This window comes from Mytilus trossulus, chromosome 2, assembly GCF_036588685.1.
Source record: "Mytilus trossulus isolate FHL-02 chromosome 2, PNRI_Mtr1.1.1.hap1, whole genome shotgun sequence".
Classification (NCBI taxonomy): domain Eukaryota; kingdom Metazoa; phylum Mollusca; class Bivalvia; order Mytilida; family Mytilidae; genus Mytilus; species Mytilus trossulus.
In genome coordinates, this window is record NC_086374.1 from 53,846,592 (window position 1) to 53,872,400 (window position 25,809).

Consider the following 25,809-nt stretch of genomic DNA (forward strand, 5'->3'; position numbering starts at 1 on the left):
ATTGTAATTCTGAGTGGATCAATAAAAAATAACAGAAAATTGTTAAAAAAATCAGTTGGTTTATAGAAAGATATTCATGTACTCATTTTATTGACCACTTAGAAGGCAGCATTTCATCATGTGATCATATTTATCACCAATCATATCATTAATTCATGTTTCTTTTTTGCATCATAGACAGTGGATAAGTTTTTCTCGGTAAGACACATAAACAAAGGAATGTTGGACACTGCGTTGTAAAAGCTTATTTGTATTCCTCATATCTTCCATTTGTGCATTTCATTTTATGTTACTTCATTCTTGCATTTGATTTGGTTAAACTGGTCACTGCATTCATAACAATGACCAGAACGTTGATTATTCAGACAAGAGAAATATATACATTATTTTCTTTCTTAGAACATCAGGCCTAAAATATGATTTGATTTCTGAAATCCAACTTCAACTTTTCTGTTTTCTTGTCATAGGAATGTAATATTTATAAATATATTGCCTAAGAAAAAGTTTTCTTTTCTGATTATATAGTTAATTATTAAGTTTTCTCTTTCTATTATTATCTAATTGTCACTGGAGCAGAGAGAACACTGCAGATTCATCACAAATATTGCCCATTTTTAAAGGCATTACATATATTATTCATTGCAAGCACACTAGAGAATATTTATTTTTCTCATACTTCACATTTATGTTGGGTTTTTTTGTTTCTGTGTTTTGACTAAAATGTGGACAAGAGCATATTGTGAAATTACAAATTTCATAAAGCATGAGGAAGAAGAAAACACATTTCCTGAACTATTGAAGTCCAAATAGGCAAATTACATTATGCTGCCTATTATTTGATACCAATATTTGCACAAATAGAGCCTTGCAAAAGATCAATGATAAAGATTATTTATAATGATAGATGTACTCATATTAAGTTGTTAATGTTTGTGTCATTTTGGTCTTTTGTGGATAGTTGTCTCATTGGCAATCATACCACATCTTCTTTTTTATATTAAAGTACCAAAAATGATCATTCAATGCTGCTTTTAGGCTTGGTACACAGTCTTTCTACATGTTCATTATTCCAATGCAATAGCTATAAGAGAGAAAACATATTATTATTGTTAAATGAAAATGACCTCTAATGTAAGAATTGATATCAGGGATTGACCTCTAATGTAAGAATTGACATCAGGGATTAACCTCTTATGTAAGAATTGATATCAGGGGTTGACCTCTGATGTAATAATTGATATTGGGGATTGACCTCTAATGAAAGAATTGACATCAGGGATTGACATCTGATGTAAGAATTCACATCAGGGATAAGTTAAGTGATAGACCTAGCAAGTCCCTTTCTTCTATAGTTATCAATAAAAGGTGTTGATACAATATGCGTCTCTTATAGCAGTTAAATAGAAATAAATCAAATGACATATAGAAAGATTCTTGTAGCAAGTCTAATGCTTTTCTAAAAAGCTTGTCAATCTTACAGTATGCTCTGACTTAATACATTGGTCAGCCGTACTTGCTGGACTAAGGACGATAATACAGTTGTTAGGGACATATATGTATGAGGTGTTAGATGTATTGAATGTCCTATATGTAGCTTTCTCCTTCAGGGCTTTGGGTTATATACTATCCCTAATTCTTTGTCTTAGTCAATAAAATTATTAAATTGAGATTTCTTTTTAAAAAAGGATTGTGAAATTTAGTTTTATAAATTTATGCATAGTATTAATTCTCTGTGGTATTAAGAACCTTATCACTAAGTTTCATTTATTAAAAATATATTGTGTGTCTGGGGTTTTTTTTAAATATGAAATACCAATAAAAAGTCAAGAGTCTGTGTTCAACATTTTTTTTATTTTTTATTATTTAGTATTAATTATTTAGAAATTGATGCATCTTTAGCTAGATTACATTTAGGTTTATAGATTTGCAGAAGAAATGCACGTTTTACAAATACAAAATCATTATTTTAAAGCAAGACATAACATGAAATGAGTTAAAACATAATATTTTTCAGAAGCAATATTATAGCTTTGCTATAAAGTCCTATAATTCAAGTAAACTGCTTTGAAAAGAAGTTAGACAAAATTAGAATTTGAAGAAAGTAATGAGGTTACCATATTTTACAGGAATACGCTGTGGATTTGTTATTATTTGTTGATTTCTTGGGTACAGGTTAAACCACAAATTTATATGTTTAACAAAGTTAAAAAAATTCTGGACTTTTGTGGATACTTTGACAAATCCCTGAAAATCAAATATCAATGAGTATACAATTTTTCCTCAATTGATCAAAATTGGTACCCATGAAATAAATGAATCCACAGTAACCTATTTTATTATACAGATGACCCACTTTTCTCTTTGTTGTTTGCATAGAGGCTCAATGTTTGCTTTATATGTCTACACAGTTTTATTTTCCCCTTCACACTCTGGTTGCTTCATTTCAGTTTATGCAGTGGTATGTTTTAAACAGATGCCTGTTTACTGGCACATTATTTAAATACAACACTTAGAAGTATGCATTTATTATGCTAGGCCAGTTACTGATTTTCAGAAAGAAAAAAAATATTGTAAATTTATATGTATATCAACTGTTTATATATAATGTTAACTAATTTAAAAGGTATTCATATTTTGCAGTGTTCTTATTTTGTTATTTCCATAGTACCAACTTAATTTTGAAAATGAAGCCTTTATTAAGGTTTGGATAACAAAGAATCAACTGTACAAGATCATATAACATATTGATAGAATAAAATATCTATAAACTGCCAAGGAAGTTGTATACGCTATATATTAAAATATATACAACCCTTTTGCACTGGAGGGAAATATGGTCTCATGCAAAATTGAAATTACCCTCATTTGTGTCTTAAAATATATAACTTTGTATACTAGGGGCAAAAAGTATTAGTTATAAAAATCAATTTGTTAGTCAATTCAGTGTGAAAATCATAAAATTTTATTGTTTGGACCAAGAGTTTTGTTATATATTCAACTCACTTTAGATTGCACTCACAAAAAAAATCACTTGTATGAATATTTAATAGTATATTAAGTTTTAATTTAAGTTGGCATACACTTCTTTAAAAAGTTTACCAATGAAATCACATTTTAATGATAGCTATTCAAATCCATTTCCCCCTTATATGGTAAATAAGAAATTGATTTTCTAGAAATTAATGTATCAACTCAAGGATTATAATATTTTGCACTTTTTCTGTATTTTACTGACTATTATTTTTGCTGATCAGTTTTATATAGTTTATTGGCATAGTTTTGTTTTTTGTTGTTGTAGGGTGAAACATATAATTTTAAAGAAGCCATTATATTAGCAGCCTTTAGAGTAGAAGATATGCCATCTATTAAAGAAGGGCAGAAAAAAGGAAATGTAAGTACTGTCATTTTACATGATATTTCAATAGGTTGAAGGCAGGCTTAAATACACATGATATTATAATAGTATAGAAAGATTGGTAAAAATACATATATTTTGATAGTGTAGAAAGGCAGTTAAAAATACACATGAATTTTTCAATACTGTAGAAAGGCAGGTAAAAATTGATATTTTAATAGTGTGGAAAGGCAGGTAAAAATACACATGATTTTTTCAATACTGTAGAAAGGCAGGTAAAATACACATGATATTTCAATAGTGTGGAAAGGCAGGTCAAAATGGAAATAAAAGTAGAAATAATAATAATAATAAATAATGCTACTGACAATTCAAGATGGTTGTAAATTAATGGTCTACATGAAATCTATGCATGAGTTTCAAAGGGTAAGCAATAAATAAGTCCTGGTAAAATGTGTCTGTGTGGATACAAATTACTAGTAAAAAGTCTATTGCTACATAGTCTACTTATATTGTAAAGCAGACGTCTGATATAAAAAAATCCAAACATATATTTTCTTAGGTATAAAAATGTCCATGTTTTCAATTTTATTAGAAAATTAATTGTTCTGAAAGAAAATCATGTGCTCCAAAATAGAATGCAGATCCTTCTTCATTCAAAAGGGGATTGTAGATGCTGTATATTAGATTTCTTGTCAAATGAGATACTATGTTGATGATACCGGTAAATATAAGTTGAATTAAATTTTGTCTTTTTCTTATTATCTTTCAGTGGAACAGTGGCTTTATCCTGGCAAAGAAAGATGAACAGATAGCTTATACATTTTTTGCCAAAACAGATGATATGAGAATAAAGTGGATAGAGGCAATCAAATTATCTTTGTAAGTTTATGAGAATAAAGTGGATAGAGGCAATCACATTATCTTTGTAAGGTTTAATTCCCTTCGGTTTGTCTTGCTATTGAAATGAAAAATTATGTTTCCTTTGCATATAATGAAAATTTATATGAGTTTGAAACAGTGAAATTGTTTTCATCCTATAAACTTTATATTTACTCTTAACTTATGAAGAGTTGAGAAATGTGTATTTTGATACATATTTTTCTGTTTTCTTTTTTTTTCTTTTAAAGTATGTGATGGAAAAAAACCAACAGTGATAATAAAACTTACAAAAAGAAGCTATAAATATCTAGTGTACAACATGTAGCCTTTTGTTAAACATGTATATATTTTTGGTTGTTTGAACATATCATCAGTTTTAGAAGGTGCCAAGAAATCAAAGTAGTTACTACTGTAATCACTTGCCAGTCAACACTGAGGTTGTAAGTTTTAAACCCTGCTTGTGCAAGTGCACTTGACTCAAATCTTTATTGACTAGGATTGTCAGTTTTCCTATCAAAGGTTGGTGGTTTTCTCCGGGCACTCCAGCTTCCTCCACTAATTTAAAATGGCCACCACGAAATAGCCAAAATCAGTGCTTAAAAGTGGCGTTAAATGAAAGAAAAAAAAAATCAAATCAAATTTTTTTTAAAAGTTGGATGTTGGAATAATAAATGATATCTTACTCGTATTCTACAAGCACTTTTAGAATTCCATTCCAATAAAATTTAAAGCACTTTAGAATTTTTGTCCAATAAAAGTTTATGGGAATTCCATTCCAACCTGAGACTGAGAATTCCAATTCCAAGTTTTTGTTTTATAGTTATTTCATCAAATTATATAGAGTAAAAACTGTTGTGTGAATATTATTCTAAGTGATCAAAGAACAAGTGGTCTCTATTACGTTTCCTATTTATTTCAGAGATAATACCCAGCCTCCTGCTCCTGCTGGTGCTAATTATAAAATGAATACATTTGATACTCCAACAGAATGTTATGCCTGTGGTAAATTATTGAGGTAAGTTGTAGGTTGTTAAGAATACATATTTTCATCTTAATGTGACTTTAATCATTCTAGAGTAATGCCCCTGTGGGGTAGCTACAATGGAAGAATTGTTGAATTTTTGTTTCCTTTCTTTTACTTTAGTTTGCCTCAACTAAGTGTTACCAAACATAAACACAATACTTACCACAACCAGTTGATGAAGTTTTTACAATCAATGTGTTGTTCTATTAACAGTCAGGGGCATTACTTAAACAAGTAACAATTAAAATTACCTATACAAGTAATGTTGAAAACGAGGCTTATTTAAATATAACTTATATAAGTTATTTTTCTAAATATTATTTTTATAGGTGTCCAAGAATACAGATTTTAATAGCTTTAAATAATTTTCACAGTTATCTGGTTATTTTCCCCTTGATATATAAAAACTAATTCTTCACAAACACTAATTAACTTTCCGACGCACTTATCTTTCATACCGACGCTTCTGGGTCAAAGATTGGTCTCTTGGGACTATTAAATTATCATTTTCTTCTAAAATCTTGAAAGTAGACTGATATAAATAGATAGATACTTGTAAATTAATTAAGACCTGCATTTATTTATAATTTGTAACCTAAATCAAATACATATGTGCCTTAGATAAGTGTAATTGCTATTTTTTTCAAAAATATTTAAAATAACTCATTCAAGTAATATTTTTGTAATTATTTTCAAAGTAACCCTTTATCTCTATACTCCTCTCAAATCTGATAAATTCTTTATTTTATGATATAAAATGTTGTTTAAAATCATGAAAACTATATTTAGTCTATGTTTCTATTGAAAATTAAAATAACTCTATTAAGTAATTTTAGTATTTTTAAAATAAAAAATTACTGATACCAGTAATTAAAAAAAATAACTTGTTTAAGTAACGCCCCTGACTGATTAAGCTCGGCTGGTCATCGTTCAAAATGCAATGATGACCTCAGATTTCTCTTGAATTGCTTTGAAGTTTGCTATTGTAACGTAACATAAAAGTTGATCATGCCAAATGACATCACATATTGTGCGGATCATTGTAAAGAAAGATCAAGTTTGCTTGCATATTGTCTAAAAAGTCATTAGAGAAACAGAAATGACAGCTGAATGCTATATACCTTGCTTTTTTAAATTAAAAAGTGTAACAGTCACCACAAGAGAAACATTGTATCATGCTTGATGAAGTAGTAGTCTTTATATTTATATTGTTTATGTTGGTCCATTTCTGTTATGGCAATTAATGTTTCTTCTTGTATATTTCAGAGGTGTATTCTTCCAAGGATATTTGTGTGAAGGTAAGTTGGTTATATTATGTTGTACCATCAGCAATGCATATGACTATCAACAAAAGAAAGTTATAAATAGATATAGAACGATGTGGGATGAGCTCCAATGAGACAACTCTCCATCCAAATAACAATTTATAAAATTAAACCATTATAGGTCAAGGTACATTCTTTAACACAGGGTCTTGGCTCACACCGAACAGCAAGCCATGAAGGGCCCAAAATTACAAGTGTAAAACCATTTAGGTAGCACTCCACAGTTAGAAAATAAGATTAAAACTGAGCCCCAAAATGTTTTATCATCTCCTATTCCAGGATTTCTTATACATTTACCTAACTGTTTGTTTTGTACATGTGCATATGTATGTAATCAGTATCTTCCATAGATTTGATTTTCAAAAGTTAAAAGGGTGAAAATTAATTCCTTTTATGTGTATCCATGTCAACATTCTGCATTTATTTATCATAAAATATTGCAAAAAAGGGGGGTGAACATGTCACATATCCCCCCAAAATTTTGATCAAACTAGAATTTCAATGCCTTTGAGTGATACTTTTTTAGAAACTGTTTTTATAAATCTTCCTAATGATCAAATGAAAAATGGGTGTCTTTCGCCTCATTTTTTCGTAAAATCCAATCACAAAGTTCGTGCGATAAAAAGTTGGAAAAAAACATTACAATAATTGCCAGACCAATGTATGGTATGGACATGCAAATACAGACTGTCATACAGAAAACAGCCTATATTACATGCGTTACATAACCTTGATGTTCATATAAACCCAATACAAAGGCTATTTTAATACTCAGCTATCCACAAATGAATTTTATTGCACACTAGCTCTCATATTTGAAAAAAATCCACAGGGGCCAAATGCGAAACACCACACCTAACTGTGGAGTGCTACCTTAAATGGGAAAACCAACAGTCTAATCTTTTAAAAAAAATGACAATCTTCAACTACAAAACATCAGATGAACATAGATTGATAGAGAGGAGGCATAATTGCTAAGAAACAATCTTTACATGATTTAATTTTTTCGTTTTCACTATAGCATTTATTGCAGTACTTTGGCAAATGATGCTGAAGACTGGTTGTACAATAATTTATTATTCTGCATGTATAAAACAATGTTACCGTGTTTTTCAGATAATAAGCAGTCTGTTCATAAAGAATGCATAGGGAAGTCGCCAACACAGAATAAGGGAGGTAAGACAATGTTAAACTTTTAATGAAATTTAAATTAGAAGGAAACCCAATCATAATGTAATCATTTACAGAATTTATTACTTACTGGAAAAAGGAATAACAAACTCTCCAGTTTTTAAAAATGTTGGAAGGTGATTTATTTGGTATGTTTTACTAAATCCTTTTTAATTTCCCACTTGAAAGCCAGCTGCCATAAGTCTCATACTACGATACCTGTTCTATTCAGTCTAAGATTAAAGACAACTCACATTTTCAACCAGTAGAACAAGCAAGTTTAGATAAATTAAACATATATATAAGGTTAATGAAAATATATTATGCGGTACTGTGGATTCATTTATTTTCATGGGTACCAAATTTCGTGGTTTGAGGAAAACTTGCATATTTGTGGAAATTTGATTTCGTGGTTTTGGCAAAGTCTGCACTAATTCCTTTTGAAAATTGGTAATTTATTGAACATTTGAATTTGTGGTTCTCCTGTACCAACGAAATCAACAAAAAATCCAATGAATGTTAATGAATCCACAGTAGTTCAATAGCCAAAACAGCACCAATCATCAGCTATTTCGGTCTCAACTTTGGAAGAATGATGAGTTTGAAAAAATTGTTGGTAAATGTTGATTACCAAGGAATGGTTGTAGGTTCAAAGTTCATCACTGTTCTTTGTAGGTACAACTATCCTGTTATTTAAAAAAACCAATTAGCACTATTTATGCAAACTTTTTTTAGTATTTGGCAAACATTTTAATTTGGGTTTCTTTCTACTTTAAAATGCAATGCATGAAAGATCATGGAAGGAAAAAAGTTCTAAACAGGTTACTAGAATTAAGTTACAAGCATCTGCATGTTAAATCTTTCAATTTGTATGTCTTTGTTCTAAATAGCTTTTTGAATTGACCATAAACAAATATATTCCTACAACTTTTTTATTCCTACAAATATTGATTAAAACTCAATGGGATTTTTTAAGATATTTTTTTTTATATAGATAGCATTAATCTTCAAATTCCAACAGTAAAACATTAGCATTAATTGTCCAACTCCAACAGTAAAGACATTTGATGATTCTGATGAAAAGGTTTTAATTTATCTTCTATAAATGAAAAATGGTAATTCCTTACATCTTCTTCATTTACACTCTGGTGGATAGTTGTCTCATTGGCAATCCTGCCACATCTCCTTGTCGTTGTATACATATGAATTATAATATATTGTTTGTTTCTTTGTCCAGGGCATCATAGTGAGTAATAACCCAAAACTTGTAGTGCTTATGTTCACAAATATTAACAAAAATATATAATGATATTAACCAGAAATATATTCTGTATTTATATTAAATTTAGATTAACAATACAAAGACATATGAAATTTATAACAGTTATCTGACCTTTATATCAAATTTTACAGATATTTATATGAAATAAACAGTTTTGTTAGTTTCAATGGACAAACACATATAGGCCATTAGTTTTCCCATTTTAACTGTTTGTTTTACATTTGTCATTAGGTCCTTTTAAAGCTTACAATGCAGTATGGGTTTTGCTTATTGTTGAAGGCCGTATGATGATCTATGGTTGTTATCTTCTATGCCGTTTGTTCTCTGGTGGAGAGTTATCTCAATGTCAATCTTCCCGTATTGCATCATGATATACAGCCAATATAAGTGTATTAGAAAGCCATGATTGTAAAAAAAAAACAGATTTAAAAGTACTTTGAGCCTGCTTTCAGCTTGTTGCAAACTTTTAGTTGCTTCACGGTACCTGGTTTCATCTTTGCACATTTGTTATCACAGTAACAGTCACAATTGTACTGCACCATATCTTTTGTTTGACCTCTGATGTAGGAAATAAAATGAATGTAGATGTAATTGTCTAGGTCCTTGTCTTGAGTTAAATTCTTGTCCTTGTTTCCTCCGGTTTTTAATTTGTTGATATTATTAGCTGCAGATATTTCATTGTCTTAGTAGAAGTTTTTTCACATCCTTTCGTAGATTTGTTAGTGCTTGGTCATTGTGTAGTATGATGACCTACTTCTATTTTGGTGAACTTGTGTGGTTGAGTTTCTGTGGCATGGGCATTTCCATACATTTCCTTTCTGCTCATAGTGATAGTTAGAATTGGCATTGTGGGTATAGCCTCTGCAGACGTTAGTTTTATCAACCTATTGATATAGGTTTCTTACATTTGTTATCTCTGTGTAAGGTATTTTTGATATGAAAATATTTGAAATATCAATAAATTTTATCAAGGTTTTTTCAACCATTACTTTTCTTGAACAATCTTTCAGTAAATAAATTAATAATTATATAGTTATATAGTAAAATTGAGAATTGAAATTGGGAATGTTTCCAAGAGACAACAACCCTACCAAGAAGCAGAAAACATCCCAAGGTCACCAATGTGTCTTGAACACATCAAGAAAATCCCGCTCACAAAGGTTGGATTCAGCTGGCCCCTTAACACAAGTGTGTACTAGTTCAGGGAAAATGGACATCATACTTAACTCAGAAACATATAAAAGAACTAAAATTTAAAAAAGCAACATACAAGACTAACAATAGTTACTTATTTAAGATATCTGATAGTATAATCTATTGTATGTAGGATTTTACATGTGTGTTTCACTCATTAATGTATTCCATATATAGCCACACTTCTTCTATCTCCTAATCCTCCTAGTAGTCAATATATCACGTAGATAAATCATTTAATAGTCTTCAAGGACAAGGCTTCTATAAAGATATTGCAACACTTTAAATATGTTTAAAAAATATTTTGGTATCTTTTGTACCCTCCCTTGGATTGCTCATTTAAGTCTACTTTTCATGTCTTTTGGGACATTATGGAAAAGTGCAAAACCAAATTGTGTTTATCTTGGATTTAATTTATATTGAGAGGTCTTTTGACAACAGAGTTTGAATTGTAAAAAGCAGTAATGATTTTAAAAAGAGAAAAAGTTAACTATTTTATATGTTTATTGATTCAATTTTTTTGTTTGCCAATCAAGTGAGTTACATTTTGTTGCTATTTTAACTTCTGTAACCAAGCAGTTAATATTAATATGTAATATCATTGATTACATATGCGGTACTTCCCGTTGATTCAACAGTTAGTGTTAAAAAAAAAAAATTAAAGAAATCGAGAATTGATATTCCAGTATGGGAAAAATTGAAAAATATAAAAAAAAAAAAATGTTTAAAGTGAGATCTATAGGAATATTTGCTCAAGTGGGATTGGATAGTGAAAATTTATATAGGATGCAGAAAGAAAACACTATTGCCACTTTATTTTATTACAATACAATACAATGGTCATCATTTTTGCATTGTTATGCTTCACACTATTGTTAAGTTGTATTTGTTCATGAGTTCAGATTAAGTTTACTTGCTCCTTATGATTTATTTTCAAATAATAAACAACAAATCAATAGACCAAAAATACAGATCGTCCATCTGAAATAAAGATGCTGAATTGATAATTACTGTGGATAAATTATTATTCATGGGATACCATTTTTAACTCACCTGGCCCGAAGGGCCAAGTGAGCTTTTCTCATCAATTGGCGTCCGTCGTCCGTCGTCCGTCGTCGTTAACTTTTACAAAAATCTTCTCCTCTGAAACTACTGGGCCAAATCAAACCAAACTTGGCCACAATCATCATTGCGGTATCTAGTTTAAAAAATGTGTGGCGTGACCCGGTCAACCAACCAAGATGGCCGCCACGGCTAAAAATAGAACATAGGGGTAAAATGCAGTTTTTGGCTTATAACTCAAAAACCAAAGCATTTAGAGCAAATCTGACATGTGGTAAAAATGTTTATCAGGTCAAGATCTATCTGCCCTGAAATTTTCAGATGAATCGGTCAATCAGTTGTTGGGTTGCTGCCCCTGAATTGGTAATTTTGAAGAAATTTTGCTGTTTTTGGTTATTATCTTGAATATTATTATAGTTAGAGATAAACTGTATACAGCAATAATGTTCAGCAAAGTAAGATCTACAAATAAGTCAACATGACCAATATGGTCAGTTGACCCGTTTAGGAGTTATTGCCCTTTATAGTCAATTTTTAACCATTTTTCATTAATTAAAGTAATCTTTTACAAAAATCTTCTCCTCTGAAACTACTTGGCCAAATTAATCCAAACTTGGCCACAATCATCTTTGGGGTATATAGTTTAAAAAATGTGTGGCGTGACCTGGTCAACCAACCAAGATGGCCGCCACGGCTAAAAATAGAACAAATGGGTAAAATGCAGTTTTTGGCTTATAACTCAAAAACCAAAGCATTTTGAGGAAATCTGACAAGGGATAAAAATGTTTATCAGGTCAAGATCTATCTGCCCTAAAATTTTCAGATGAATCGGTCAATCGGTTGTTGGGTTGCTGCCCCTGAATTGGTAATTTTGAGGAAATTTTGCTGTTTTTGGTTATTATCTTGAATATTATTATAGATAGAGATAAACTGTAAACAGCAATAATGTTCAGCAAAGTAAGATCTACAAATAAGTCAACATGACCAAAATGGTCAGTTGACCCGTTTAGGAGTTATTGCCCTTTATAGTCAATTTTTAACCATTTTTCGTAAATTAAAGTAATCTTTTACAAAAATCTTCTCCTCTGAAACTACTTGGCCAAATTAATCCAAACTTGGCCACAATCATCTTTGGGGTATCTAGTTTTAAAAATGTGTGGCGTGACCTGGTCAACCAACCAAGATGGCCGCCACTGCTAAAAATAGAACATAGGGGTAAAATGCAGTTTTTGGCTTATAACTCAAAAACCAAAGCATTTTGAGGAAATCTGACATGGGATAAAAATGTTTATCAGGTCAAGAACTATCTGCCCTGAAATTTTCAGATGAATCGGTCAATCGGTTGTTGGGTTGCTGCCCCTGAATTGGTAATTTTGAGGAAATTTTGCTGTTTTTGGTTATTATCTTGAATATTATTATAGAAAGAGATAAATTGTAAACAGCAATAATGTTCAGCAAAGTAAGATCTACAAATAAGTCAACATGACCAAAATGGTCAGTTGACCCCTTTAGGAGTTATTGCCCTTTATAGTCAATCTTTAACCATTTTTCATAAATCTAAGTAATCTTTTACAAAATCTCCACTGAAACTACTAGGCCACAATCATCTTTGGGGTATCTAGTTTGAAAAATGTGTCCGATGACCTGGCCATTCAACCAAGATGGCCGCCACGGCTAAAAATAGAACATAGGGGTAAAATGCAGTTTTTTGCTTATAACTATGAAACCAAAGCATCTAGAGCAAATCTGACAAGAAGTTAAATTGTTAATCAAGTCATTATCTATCTGCCCTGAATTTTTCAGATGAATTGGACAACTGGTTGTTGGGTTGCTGCCCTCCAATTGGTAATTTTTAAAGAAATTTTGCCGTTTTTGGTTATCTTGAATACTATTATAGATAGCGATAAACTGTAAACAGCAATAATGTTCAGCAAAGTAAGATCTACAAATAAGTCAACATGACCTAAATGGTCAATTGACCCCTTAAGGAGTTATTGCCCTTTATAGTCAATTTTTAACAATTTTCATTAATTTGGTAAATTTATGTAAATTTTTACCAAATATAGTTCTCTGTTACTAATGGGCAAAGTTCATGATAGATATAATTGTAAGAAGCAAAATCGTTCAGTAAAGTAAGAACTTCAAACACATCACCATCACCAAAATACAATTTTGTCATGAATCCATTTGTGTCCTTTGTTTAATATGCACATAGACCAAGGTGAGCGACACAGGCTCTTTAGAGCCTCTAGTTATCGATAGAGATAAACTGTAAACAGCAATAATGTTCAGCAAAGTAAGATCTACAAATAAGTCAACATAACCAAAATGGTCAATTGACCCCTTTAGGAGTAATTGCCCTTTATAGTCAATTTTTAACCATTTTTTGTAAATCTTAGTAATCTTTTACAAAAATCTTCTCCTCTGAAACTACCAAGCCAAATTAAAACAAACTTGGCCACAATCATCTTTGGGGTATATAGTTTAAAAAATGTGTGGCGTGACCCAGCCAATTAACCAAGATGGCCGCCATGGCTAAAAATAGAACATAGGGGTAAAATGCAGTTTTTGGCTTATAACTCAAAAACCAAAGCATTAAGAGCAAATCTGACAGGGAGTAAAATTGTTTATCAGTTCAAGATCTATCTGCCCTGAAATTTTCAGATGAATTGGACAACACGTTGTTGGGTTGCTGCCCCTGAATTGGTAATTTTAGGGAAATTTTGCTGTTTTTCGTTATTATCTTGAATATTATTATAGATAGAGATAAACTGTAACAGAAATAATGTTCATCAAAGTAAGATCTACAAATAAGTCAACATGATCAAAATGGTCAGTTGACCCCTTTATAAGTTATTGCTCTTTACAGGCAATTTTTAACCATTTTACGTAAATCTTAGTAATCTTTTACAAAAATCTTCTCCTCTAAAACTACCAGGATAAATTAAAACAAACTTGGCCGCAATCATTATTGGGGTACCTTGTTTAAAAAATGTGTGGCATGACCTGGCCAACCAACCAACATGGCCGCCATGGATAAAAATAGAACATACGGGTAAAATGCAGTTTTTGGCTAAAACTCAAAAACCAAAGCATTTAGAGCAAATCTGACAGGGAGTAAAATTGTTTATCAGGTCAAGATCAATCTGCCATGAAATTTGCAGATGGATCGGACAACCTGCTGTTAGGTTGCTGCCCCTGAATTAGTCATTTTAAGGAAATTTTGCCGTTTTTTGTTATTATCTTGAATATTATTATAGATAGAGATAAACTTTAAACAGCAACAATGTACAGCAAAGTAAGACCCAAAAATAAGTTAACATGACCAAAATGGTCAATTGACCCCTTAAGGAGTTATTGTCCTTTATAGTGCATTTTTAACAATTTTCATAAAATTTGTAAATTTTAACTAACATTTTCGACTAAAACTTTTAGGCCAAGTTCAATATAGATAGAAATAATTGTAAGCAGCAAGAATGTTCAGTAAAGTAAGATGTACAAACACATCACCATCACCAAAACACAATTTTGTCATGAATTCAAATGCATCCTTTGTTTAATATTCACATAGACCAAGGTGAGCGACACAGGCTCTTTGGAGCCTCTAGTTTGTGGATTTTGTGGTTACAGGTGAATCATTGAAGTACACATTTTCCATAGGATTGTATGAATCCTTTTTTAAACCACGAAATAAAATATCGACGAAAAAAATACAAAGTTTCTTTAATCCACCAAAATTGGTATCCATGAAAATTAATAAATCCACAGTTTTTGCATACATTACATTAAATATAAACATGCTCATTTCATAGACCGAGTTTCCAGTTATAAAGTACAAATTTTTAGGATGTGAACTATTTATATTACTGTTTATTTCTTTCATAAAGTTATGTTAACTTTTAAATTTATTTTTTCAGTGCCACCTGTCCCGCCAAGAGTTGTTGGTAAGTCCAAAATATTCTATAAAATATTCTTTGGAGTTAGTTGGCTTGATTGGGTATCATGTAAGGGAGTTAACTGTTGGCAGTATTTTGCTTCACATTATTGTTGAGCTGTATTTGTTCATGAGCTTGAGTTCAGTTCACTTGCTCTAGGTGTTGTTTAAAAAAAATACACAAAAAGTGCAGATTGTCAATCTGAAGCAAAAATGCTGTACTTAATAGGCTCTTAAGTTAATATTATAATCAGATAAAACAAATTCTAATTCTATGGTGAGAAATATGTTTTAAAAAGTTTTTATAACTCTTTGCTATATTATGGAAGTTTATATACAGAAACAGATTTAAAACTAGTAATCTCATTTCTATATGAAAATAATACTCTTAATATATATTTTGGTAAAATTCCAATCCCATTCATATGTTGGTCAAAGTATCTTTGAAGTTGATATACATGTTTTAGATTCAGATGATATTACAATTCGTTTGATTCAAATTAATTTCTTTTTTTAAAGTTGAAATTGCCTGATAATAATTTAGATTCAACAAGTCATTCAGATTTTGAATAAAAAAAAGTTTAGTATTGTATGGAAGACCTAGAAAGGAATAACAAACACTAGTTGTATCAATAAAAGATATGCAGTTTTTATTAAGATGTGTAATTAATTTTAGGTGCTAAGTCAGAAGCATCTGCTAAAATCAGTAAGTTGTCACAGTGACCTACTTTAAGACTGCTGCTGCTTTTTTTCTGCTTCTTTCATAAGCTTAACATACTACCATAACTAAGCTAATTTTTCCAGCAGTTTGACATTGAAATTCTCTTGTTGGAAACAGTGATAGAGATGTTTGCATGATGGGATGTCATGTCTTATTAGCATCATGAAAGGTGTCCATTCTTTAATTTTTTATCAGGGTTTTTATTGTTACTAAATATTATCTTCAATCAAAGTTTGTAGTGTTAGAAAAATAACTTATCAAATGTTTTGGTGTAGTTCTGTATCTTTCACTAGTTTAGTTCTTATTCATTTTCTTATTCTAACGTAACGTCATCATAACGGTTATATACTTCAGTGGGTTATCTCAATGTTTTATGTTTATATGTTTACTAACCTAGACTTCTAGTATTGTTCACTGTATATGCAAAAATGGCAATGTTCAGTCATTCTACAAGTTTGTGCTAGTTGTTTTTTAGTTTTCAACTATAAAATACCTAGTATATTTCATCAATTAAATGGACTGCCATGATATTCTATGAATGTTTGGAAAATGAATTTAAACCTGTCAAGTACACAAGCAGTTTGTTTTATTTACTTCCCTGTACAGCTATACATAATGTTTCTATTAAATGATGTCTATTTTTTTCTGTCATTGGGTTGGTGTCTCACTGACATTTCCCCACATCAATTAATATATATATATTATAAATATTTAAAATGAAAAATCTATACCAGTGAGTGGTTGATTGGGAAGGTAGGAGGCTTGTAGTTATAGGGACAAAATCTAGGAACATGAGTTTTAGAAACTTGAAATGGCAAAAGTTGTGATGACATTTTGGATATTTTTTAGTTTGATCATGCATACATATATATTGCCTTGTAACAATTGTTTGGCTAAAAAATATGATATTTCACAAGCTTTTTGATAAAACATGAACTATATATTAGATACAACACAGATCATAGACTATTAAATTGGTAATAACTGACTTGTAGATCACAAAAATATCTAGTCTTCACAAGGTTGTGGAAGCATTTTGTTGCATTTTCAATAAATTACCCCAGTACTTTATATCTACCAGTAAGGAACTATTTCTATTAGTGATTATGTATACTTTTTTATGCCCCACCTATGATAGTTGAGGGGCATTATGTTTTCTGGTCTGTGCGTCCGTTTGTTTGTCTGTCTGTCCCGCTTCAGGTCAAAGTTTTTGGTCAAGGTATTTTTTGATGAAGTTGAAGTCCAATCAACTTGAAACTTAGTATACATGTTCCCTTTGATAAGATCATTCTAATTTTAATACCAAATTAGAGAACTTATTCCAATTTCACGATCCACTAAACATAGAAAATGATAGTGCGAGTGGGGCATCCGTGTACTGTGGACACATTCTTGTTTGTAATTGTTATACACTATATTAGATTTTGTAAAATTCAATGATTATTAAAATGTTCTTTTCTCGTGTTTCTAACCATAAATTTCCAAACCAGCTGTGGTAATCAAAAGACTCAATGATCAGATTGGTTGTAATTGTTCTCCTTCTTCTACCTCTCTGTAGTTCAATCAATATTGTTAACATTTACCTATCTATCTGTAGGTAATACTATAAACCAACTCATTTTTTGAAAGCAATTTTTTTAAGAGTAGAAAAATAATTTGAAGTATAAATTGTCGCCAATTTGTCAAACTTAGATCAATTTCTCATTTGAATACATGGACAAATTTGAAAAATCGCAAAAATAAATTGCAGGAAAGTTTGTGATGAAGAACTTATTAAGTAACTTAGTAAGTTAAAAATAAGTTGGTTTAAAGTGTTAATGTCATGGTTGGCCTATTAAACAAGAGTTATTAACTTTATTTTAATTTGACATACTGTAAATTAAGAAATTATTGCTAGGCTTTTATTTGTGTGATTAATTCAAATGGGAGAGTATCCCAATAATTAGAACTTGCATCTTGATATCTGATACAAACATCTGTAAACAGATTTCCTGAAATTGCAATAATTAATCTGGCATTTTTGTCGATTCTTTCAAAATCACAACAATAAATGCACACAATGATTTCGGAAATTTCAGTACTCAAAATATAATAGTTGTAAATAGCTTATTCTTTTTTATAATGAAAGAGTTCTGAAAGTTATTATTAAAATTTGTATTTAAAAATTTCCAATGATTATTTTGTGTTAGGATCCAGCAGATGCAGGAAATGTAAGGCCATTTCAAAGTATTCTATCAGAGGTCCGTTGCTTCCACTTATTTTATAAATAAGCATATACAAGCTAGTGAAATAAGTACCTAAATGCACTGTAGAACCCATACTTGTTGATATTCAAATGATGTTCTAATTTTAACTTCCCTTGGTTTAGTGGCTAGCAGTCCTACCTTGTGGCAGTCCTTAATGTGTATATTCTTGAGATTCAAAATGGCATGATGTACATAAATCATTGTTGAAAATATCTTCAACTTTCTTCAAAAAATTTGCAAGCAGAAGTTTTTTTTTAAATAAAAATTAATTACAGTGTAGATTGTCATTCATGTTCAAATTTATTTTTGAAAAAAAAATATTATTTATTATGATGTTAACTTTAGATAAAAACAAATGATTTTGCAAAACAATTTAACATGATAGATTTTTTTTAATAAAGGATTTCAGCCATTTTAGAAAGAAATTATTGTCTTTTGAATGTACATCTATGACAATCATTTACAAATGTTATATATTTTATTCCTACAGGTCATGTGAAAGCAATAGTAGACTATGTTGGGAGTCCAGCCCCACCAGCTGGCAAGAGACCCTTACATTTCAGAAAAGATCAAACAATTAAAATTTTAAATAATTCAGATCCACAGTGGTGGAAGGTAGGTACCAGTTACAAGTTCTTTGACCTGTTTCCCTAAACATGAATTAATTATCTTTTTTTTTTAATATAAATATTGGTATTTTACCTGAAGGTACCATCAGGTTGAGGGATTCAATAAAAAGAAAAAGGAGTTCATAAAAGAATAATAGAAATATTCAATTAAATTTGACAGTGAATTAAAGGGACACCATCATTTTCTAAAAAGTGGTAAACAGTAGGTACAGGCGAAAAATACAGCTTCATTTCATAGATTAACTGCTGAACTTTTAAAAAAAAATATGAAGAAATGGTGGTCAATTTCTATAGCAAATATTTTCATTTTTGCCTTTCAAGTGTTATGCTTCTTGATAGATCGAAAAAATAGCATAGAATGTGGCATGTCAAACAGGCTGTTAGCTCTCTTCAATATGACAGCTCATAACTTCTGATAATCTAATTGGTATATTTAAGAAATAAACGTACTGTAGTTGAAGAGTTGCCACCGTCAATTGTAGATTTGACGGTCGCAAATGCAGTTTTACTGGCGACGCGTAGCGGAGACAGTAAAACGGAGATTTTCGACCGTCAAATCAAAATTGACAGTGGCAACTCTTCAACTACAGTACTGTTATTCCGATTCTAATGCATTACAAAATGAAAAATACGATAAAACTTGAAAATATGTCTAAATTTGTCAAATAAAAAATCCGCAAAACATCATGAATGATTTTGGCACAAAGACGTCATGGCTAAACGTGACGTCATACAAATGAAAACTTACAAACTGGAGGTTATTACGTTACCTGTACGCTTCAAATTCGTATAAAATTACATGAAAACGGCGAATTCAAGGTAGGTGTTGTTTTATTTTTGATTATATAGTAGTAATCGAACATTTGTTGATTCACCAATTCAAAATGGCAGGTCCATCCTTAGTTACGCCTGGTCAACTGTGGATTTGACGGCAACTTTTAGCCAATGAAAAAATTTGTTACATCCAAATTGCATTAGAATTGCATTTAGAGTACATAAATATACATTTTGTTTACAGGGTACTATGAGTAATGAAGAAGGTTGGTTTCCTCAACATTTAGTCAAAGAAGAACATAAGGTAAAAAACAGTCTCCAATTTATAAATAAAAAGCTTGGAATTTTTATAAAGGATCGAAACTTGTTTACTTTGATATATGGAGAAGTGGTTAAAGAAATTAGAACCTACCTTAATAAGACATAATGCGTGTAAACCAATTTAAAAGCAATTGATTATATATGGACACACATACACATTTTTTTTATAAAGTTAATGAAAAGTCCTTGTATTTATTTTATCACATGGCTAAATTTCTTCAATTAAATTTTTCTACAGCTAAGATTAAGGATTATCCCAAGAGAGATACTGAAAGCTTTAGAAAAATGTCAGAAACTTTGTAGATGTATTTGGTATGTCTGCATGCAAAAGTTTTCCTAAAAGTCACAACAGCTAAAGATCATATGGTCTTCATAGTAAATAACAACTGCACATTACGGTTTCTCGTAAAATTTTGATGTCACAAGAGAAAATGTTCTAAAAAAAAAAAGTGACTGTTGCATGATGTCAAAATTAAAATGTCGATGGTCTGCTCAAGGTTTAAACGAAGAAATCCAGATTTTACAATCTGTATTAATATCAAAGATCAACAGCGATTACTATATGTCAGACGACTGCCTCCTCACTGCAAAGAAAAGACTAGTGATGGCATGTTTGATGAATGATATAATAATTGAAGAAAAAATGTTTCCAATTATACATAAAAATGTTCATACCACATCACAGATATGATGAAATATATATATTTTAAGTGTAGAAATCATAATTATCTAAGTTAACCTTGTATAAGACTTATGATCTAATGTCTGTGTGACTTGATTGATGTACTGTGTGAGAATGTGGAGGATTGATTTGTAAATTATTTTGAAAAGAATTTTGATTTTATTTCATTGTTTTGCATGAAGTTTTAACTTGATTACTATTATAAATGAATGTATGACCTTGGAATTTTTAGTGTATTTATTGGCAATTCCACAAGCTTTCAGCATTCTTAAATCCTCAATTTGAATTAATAAATTTGTGTATAACTAAATGCTGCTTTTCTTTGTTTTGTGATTAGATTATACGCAAAGAATCCTATGTGGATGTGAAAATTCGATATCCTTCAACACCAAATGGTGTGACACCTGCACCTCGCCCACACTCGCCTCTTGTTGGTTATGTGAATGTCCCTAACGATAATGAAATGTCCAGTCATTTAAATGTGTATAAATGGTATGTATGTTTAATTTGCTGTGATTAATTTTTAATTAAGGTTATTAAAAACATAAATAAAAAAATATTTTCAATGCTGTTTCAGATTGATATTTATAGAGTGCCAATAAATAAGTATAAATTTCAATTCTATTTCATTTTTCCACCACATTCATTCAAAACAGTTTCATTTTCATTGAAATTTATCTTTAAACTAAATATATTTAATATAACTTATCACCTATCTGACTTGCATATTTAGTTTTGTCAAGCATTGCTTTCTTATACCTATATGTTGTTGAAATCAAGAAGTCAAATTTCACAAAAGAATTAGTCATAATAATTGGGTTTAAGCAGTTTCAAAACTGAATTGATTATTCTTCTAATTTTTCTTAGAATGTATAACAAAATTAACAAAAATTGACAGATTTGAATATGTGCTACATGACAAATCCTGTCAGTCTTGTTCTTATTTACATGTTAAAATATTTCGTTGCAAAAACGACAAATTACTGATAAAATATTTAAATTAAATATTTTTTTTATCTTGTTTATACTGTAATGCTGAAATGCCATCACCAGTTAACCAATGACATTGTCAACACCCATTGCAAATCATATATTTCTGATTCTTAAAATCAGTAGAAGTGCTGATAAACTTTTAAAACTACTTTCCTTTTAAATCAGGTTTGTTGGTCCTATGGACAGGGATACAGCAGTAAGAAGATTAACTTCCTTGCCAAATGGAACCTTTTTAATACGTGTTAGTGAAAATCCAGGACGACGAGGAGAACTTTCACTTAGTTTAAAGTAAGTTTACTTCATTATTTTCACTTGCTTTTAAGAATTTATCAGACTGAAAAATGGAATAATTTCCCTTTCAGAATCTAATGCATTCTTGGTAATTTTTTCAAAAGAAATCACTAAAATGTTTGTGTTAGATTAACATTGTCCCAAACAATTGAAATTTAACTAATGACATGCAGTTGTTTTTATTGACACAATGAGATTACCCATGATCCTTTTGATTATGAAAACAACCTATTTGAGGATTTGAAAATAAAAAAAACACAGAGGTATGAGGATAAATTATTCATTCAACCGTAATCATAGAAATAGGGAGAGATACATGAGACAGACAATCATAGAAATAGGGAGATACATGAGACAGACAATCATAGAAATAGGGAGAGATACATGAGACAGACAATCATAGAAATAGGGAGAGATACATGAGACAGACAATCATAGAAATTACAGAAATTAGAAAAAAAAATCACATTTTTATGAAAACCACAGCAATGCAATATAATGATGAACGAATTCAATTGAATATTTAGTTGATGCACAAAATGTTGAATTAAATAGTTAAAGAACAAACCATACATTAAAAAGATGCATGTTTTTACTAATTCTTACCAAGATAATTTACTGAATGCATATTTTTCAACTTCTTGTTTTATCTATGAAATTGCCAATTTTGTGCTTAACTCCTTTTTTTCTCTTAATAATTATAAGACTATGGCTGTATCTATTGTCAATAACTTACTGATGTTCTATTGAGTGTTGTAAAATCAAGCTGTCCGTTATTTATGGCCACTAGAAACTTGTCCAATCTTATTCTAGAAATAAATTGCTGAAGAAGGACTCACTAGTTCAAATAACTGATAATATTTTTTTCAAAGAATGTTACTAGTTTTCCAGATAAACAGCGGGTGGAGTCAGAAAGAGGACCTTTGAGTCAAAAATATAAAAAAATAAAAACAAATTATCCATAAGGGATGGTGTAGGCATGCTTAGTGTGGATGATTAAATCTACACAAATTCAAAACCAATCTTGGTTCAGATTTTCCATTGGTGAATTAAGTGTCAAGTTTAAAGCCTAGAATCTTAGGTTACAATGAAATTTTTCAGTAATCATGAATTAAGGCAACAGTAGTATACTGCTGTTCAAAAGTCATAAATCCATGGACAAAAAACAAAATCGGGGTAACAAACTAAAACCGAGGAAAAGGCAATAAATATAAGAGGAGAACAGTAATCATGAAAATTGGCATCATTCTATTTTCTCAGAATGTGAAATTTCTATAGATTGGAGAGATAATGTAAAAAAAAATCTTTGATTGAATGCAATTTTTTTAGTATACATTCTGTCTAAATTCTTTGATTAACCTTTTGACCTTTTAACTGTGACTTGTTTTTTTAACCTTTGAATGTTAATCTTCAGTATTGCATGACCTTAATAACCCTTAACTGGATTCTGTTAACTTTTCCTTCTAGATATGAAAACCAGGTGCGGCATATCCGTGTAGAAAAAAGTGCTGAAAACTATTACTATTTAGGTGATACCAAATACTTCCAAACTGTTCCAGTAAGTACCAGTCTCAAGTTGATTCAAACATGAGGTCAAAGGTTGGCATTTACTAAGAAAAGAGTCATCGCCATCTGAACTTATGTGTTTGGTTTCTTGATATGATAAAGCATGTTTCTTTTTCATTCTCAAATAATTGATGTTTTCTCCTTCAAAAATGTAATTGCAAAAACTGTATTAACTGCTACTAAATGATATTTTGACAGTTTTATGATCACTCTGCTCTGAAAGACCTCTCTTGAAGCTTTTCTTCTAATTGCCAACCTTTTGCCTTATGTATGATTTTAACATTCTTTGTACAAGTTGGGGGGAGTTGGCACTTTGCATCTTTTGTCAATGATGCCAGACATAGCTATTAAAGGCAAAACGTATTATCAGATATAAACAAAAATGTAAGCATGTTAATAAATTTCATGATTTTATATGAATTTGTCAGTTTAAACCGTATATATCTTGTAGAATGGATTTTAATTTTAAACACATGAAAGTTCATCAAGAACCAGGGTTTTACTTCCTGTCTAGTGAAAAGAGATTTATCTCAGTTATTGTAAGTAACCTTAGTGAAAAGAGATTTACCTAAGTTATAGTAAGTAAACTTAGTGAAAAGAGATTTATCTCAGTTATTGTAAGTAAACTTTGTGAAAAGAGATTTATCTCAGTTATTGTAAGTAACCTTAGTGAAAAGAGATTTACCTCAGTTATTGTAAGTAAACTTAGTGAAAAGAGATTTACCTGAGTTATTGTAAGTAACCTTAGTGAAAAGAGATTTACCTCAGTTATTGTAAGTAAACTTAGTGAAAAGAGATTTACCTGAGTTATTGTAAGTAACCTTAGTGAAATGAGATTTACATCAGTTATTGTAAGTAAACTTAGTGAAAAGAGATTTATCTCCGTTATTGAAAGTAAACTTAGTGAAAAGAGATTTATCTTCGTTATTGTAAGTAAACTTAGTGAAAAGAGATTTACCTGCGTTATTGTAAGAAAACTTTGTGAAAAGTGATTTACCTCAGTTATTGTAAGTACACTTAATGAAAAGAGATTTACCTCAGTTATTATAAGTAAACTTAGTGAAAAGAGATTTACCTCAGTTATTGTAAGAAGACTTCGTGAAAAGAGATTTATCTTTGTTATTGTAAGTAAACTTTGTGAAAAGAGATTTACCTCAGTTATCGTAAGTGAACTTAGTGAAAAGAGATTTACCTCAGTTATTGTAAGTTAACTTAGTGAAAAGATTTATCTCCGTTATTGTAAGTAAACTTAGTGAAAAGAGATTTACCTCAGTTATTGTAAGTAAACTTAGTGAAAAGAGATTCACCTCAGTTATTGTAAGTAAACTTTGTGAAAAGAGATTTACCTCAGTTATTGTAAGAAGACTTCGTGAAAAGAGATTTATCTTCGTTATTGTAAGTAAACTTTGTGAAAAGTGATTTACCTCAGTTATTGTAAGTAAACTTAGTGAAAAGAGATTTATCTTCGTTATTGTAAGTAAACTTAGTGAAAAGAGATTTACCTCAGTTATTGTAAGTAAACTTAGTGAAAAGAGATTTACCTCAATTGTTGTAAGTAAACTTAGTGAAAAGAGATTTTCCTCAGTTGATGTAAATAGACTTACTGAAGTTTCTGCTGTCTCTGCTTGAGAATTTGGCTGTTAATATTCAAAAATGATATCTTTCAAAAACATATACATGTGATAGTAGAAAAGATCACCTTGATTAAAAGGTCAATATGTTGAAGTTCAAGGTCACAGGTACAAGACCTACCTAGACCCAAATCAGGTCACATTTAAGGTTTCAAGATGTCAAATCTGTTATCTTAGGTTAAATCAGAATCAAATTGAGATATCATTGCATATATCTGATGAAAGATCCCTTATTAATTTGAATTCATAACCAAGGGTATGAAAACAGTCATATTTGCAGGTCATGACCTAAGCTAAAAGCTATATGTCCTAAATGAATAATTGGGATAAAGAACAAATTTAATTTTACAGAAAGAATTTCGGTTATTTTGTTTAGATAAGATTTCTTTTTGTTTTGTAATCCCTTTTGTGTAATAAAACTGCCACTTCAGTATAGTTTTTAGAGTTCACAAAACCTTTTTTCCTGATAGTCATTTGGATGTTTTCTGCTATATGGTCAGTTTGTACCCATTTCTATTCTCTTTTCTATGTTATACTTACAGGAACTAGTAGAATTTTATCAACAGAACAGTTTAAAAGAATGTTTCCCTGGTGTCAAAACCACATTATTGTATCCAATCAAAAGTCAGGCTGGATTTGGTGCAAGTAAGTACAGTATAACAGTTATAAAATAAAAGTCAACTTTTGGTCAGAGTTTAGAGTAGGGTTGTCTGTAAGGAGAATTGTG

At 30.3% G+C, this 25,809-nt stretch overlaps 1 protein-coding gene across 6 annotated transcripts in view; it reads left to right on the forward strand.

Moving 5' to 3' along the window:
* The window catches only part of LOC134707570 (proto-oncogene vav-like), a 52,396-nt gene that overhangs the window by 24,129 nt on the left and 2,458 nt on the right, over positions 1–25,809 (forward strand). For 2 of the 6 annotated variants that reach the window (XM_063567460.1, XM_063567457.1), the window contains exons 15-28: positions 178–198; positions 3,299–3,391; positions 4,128–4,237; positions 5,157–5,252; positions 6,528–6,559; positions 7,703–7,762; positions 15,212–15,238; positions 15,905–15,934; positions 18,686–18,810; positions 19,843–19,902; positions 20,939–21,093; positions 21,760–21,882; positions 23,353–23,443; positions 25,625–25,727. In XM_063567460.1, the coding sequence (XP_063423530.1) occupies positions 178–198; positions 3,299–3,391; positions 4,128–4,237; positions 5,157–5,252; positions 6,528–6,559; positions 7,703–7,762; positions 15,212–15,238; positions 15,905–15,934; positions 18,686–18,810; positions 19,843–19,902; positions 20,939–21,093; positions 21,760–21,882; positions 23,353–23,443; positions 25,625–25,727 (1,126 nt within the window). Of the gene's footprint in view, positions 1–177; positions 199–3,298; positions 3,392–4,127; positions 4,238–5,156; positions 5,253–6,527; positions 6,560–7,702; positions 7,763–15,211; positions 15,239–15,904; positions 15,935–18,685; positions 18,811–19,842; positions 19,903–20,938; positions 21,094–21,759; positions 21,883–23,352; positions 23,444–23,902; positions 23,991–25,624; positions 25,728–25,809 lie in introns of all 6 variants that reach the window. The other 4 variants (XM_063567459.1, XM_063567461.1, XM_063567458.1 and 1 more) reach the window with 3 other exon arrangements.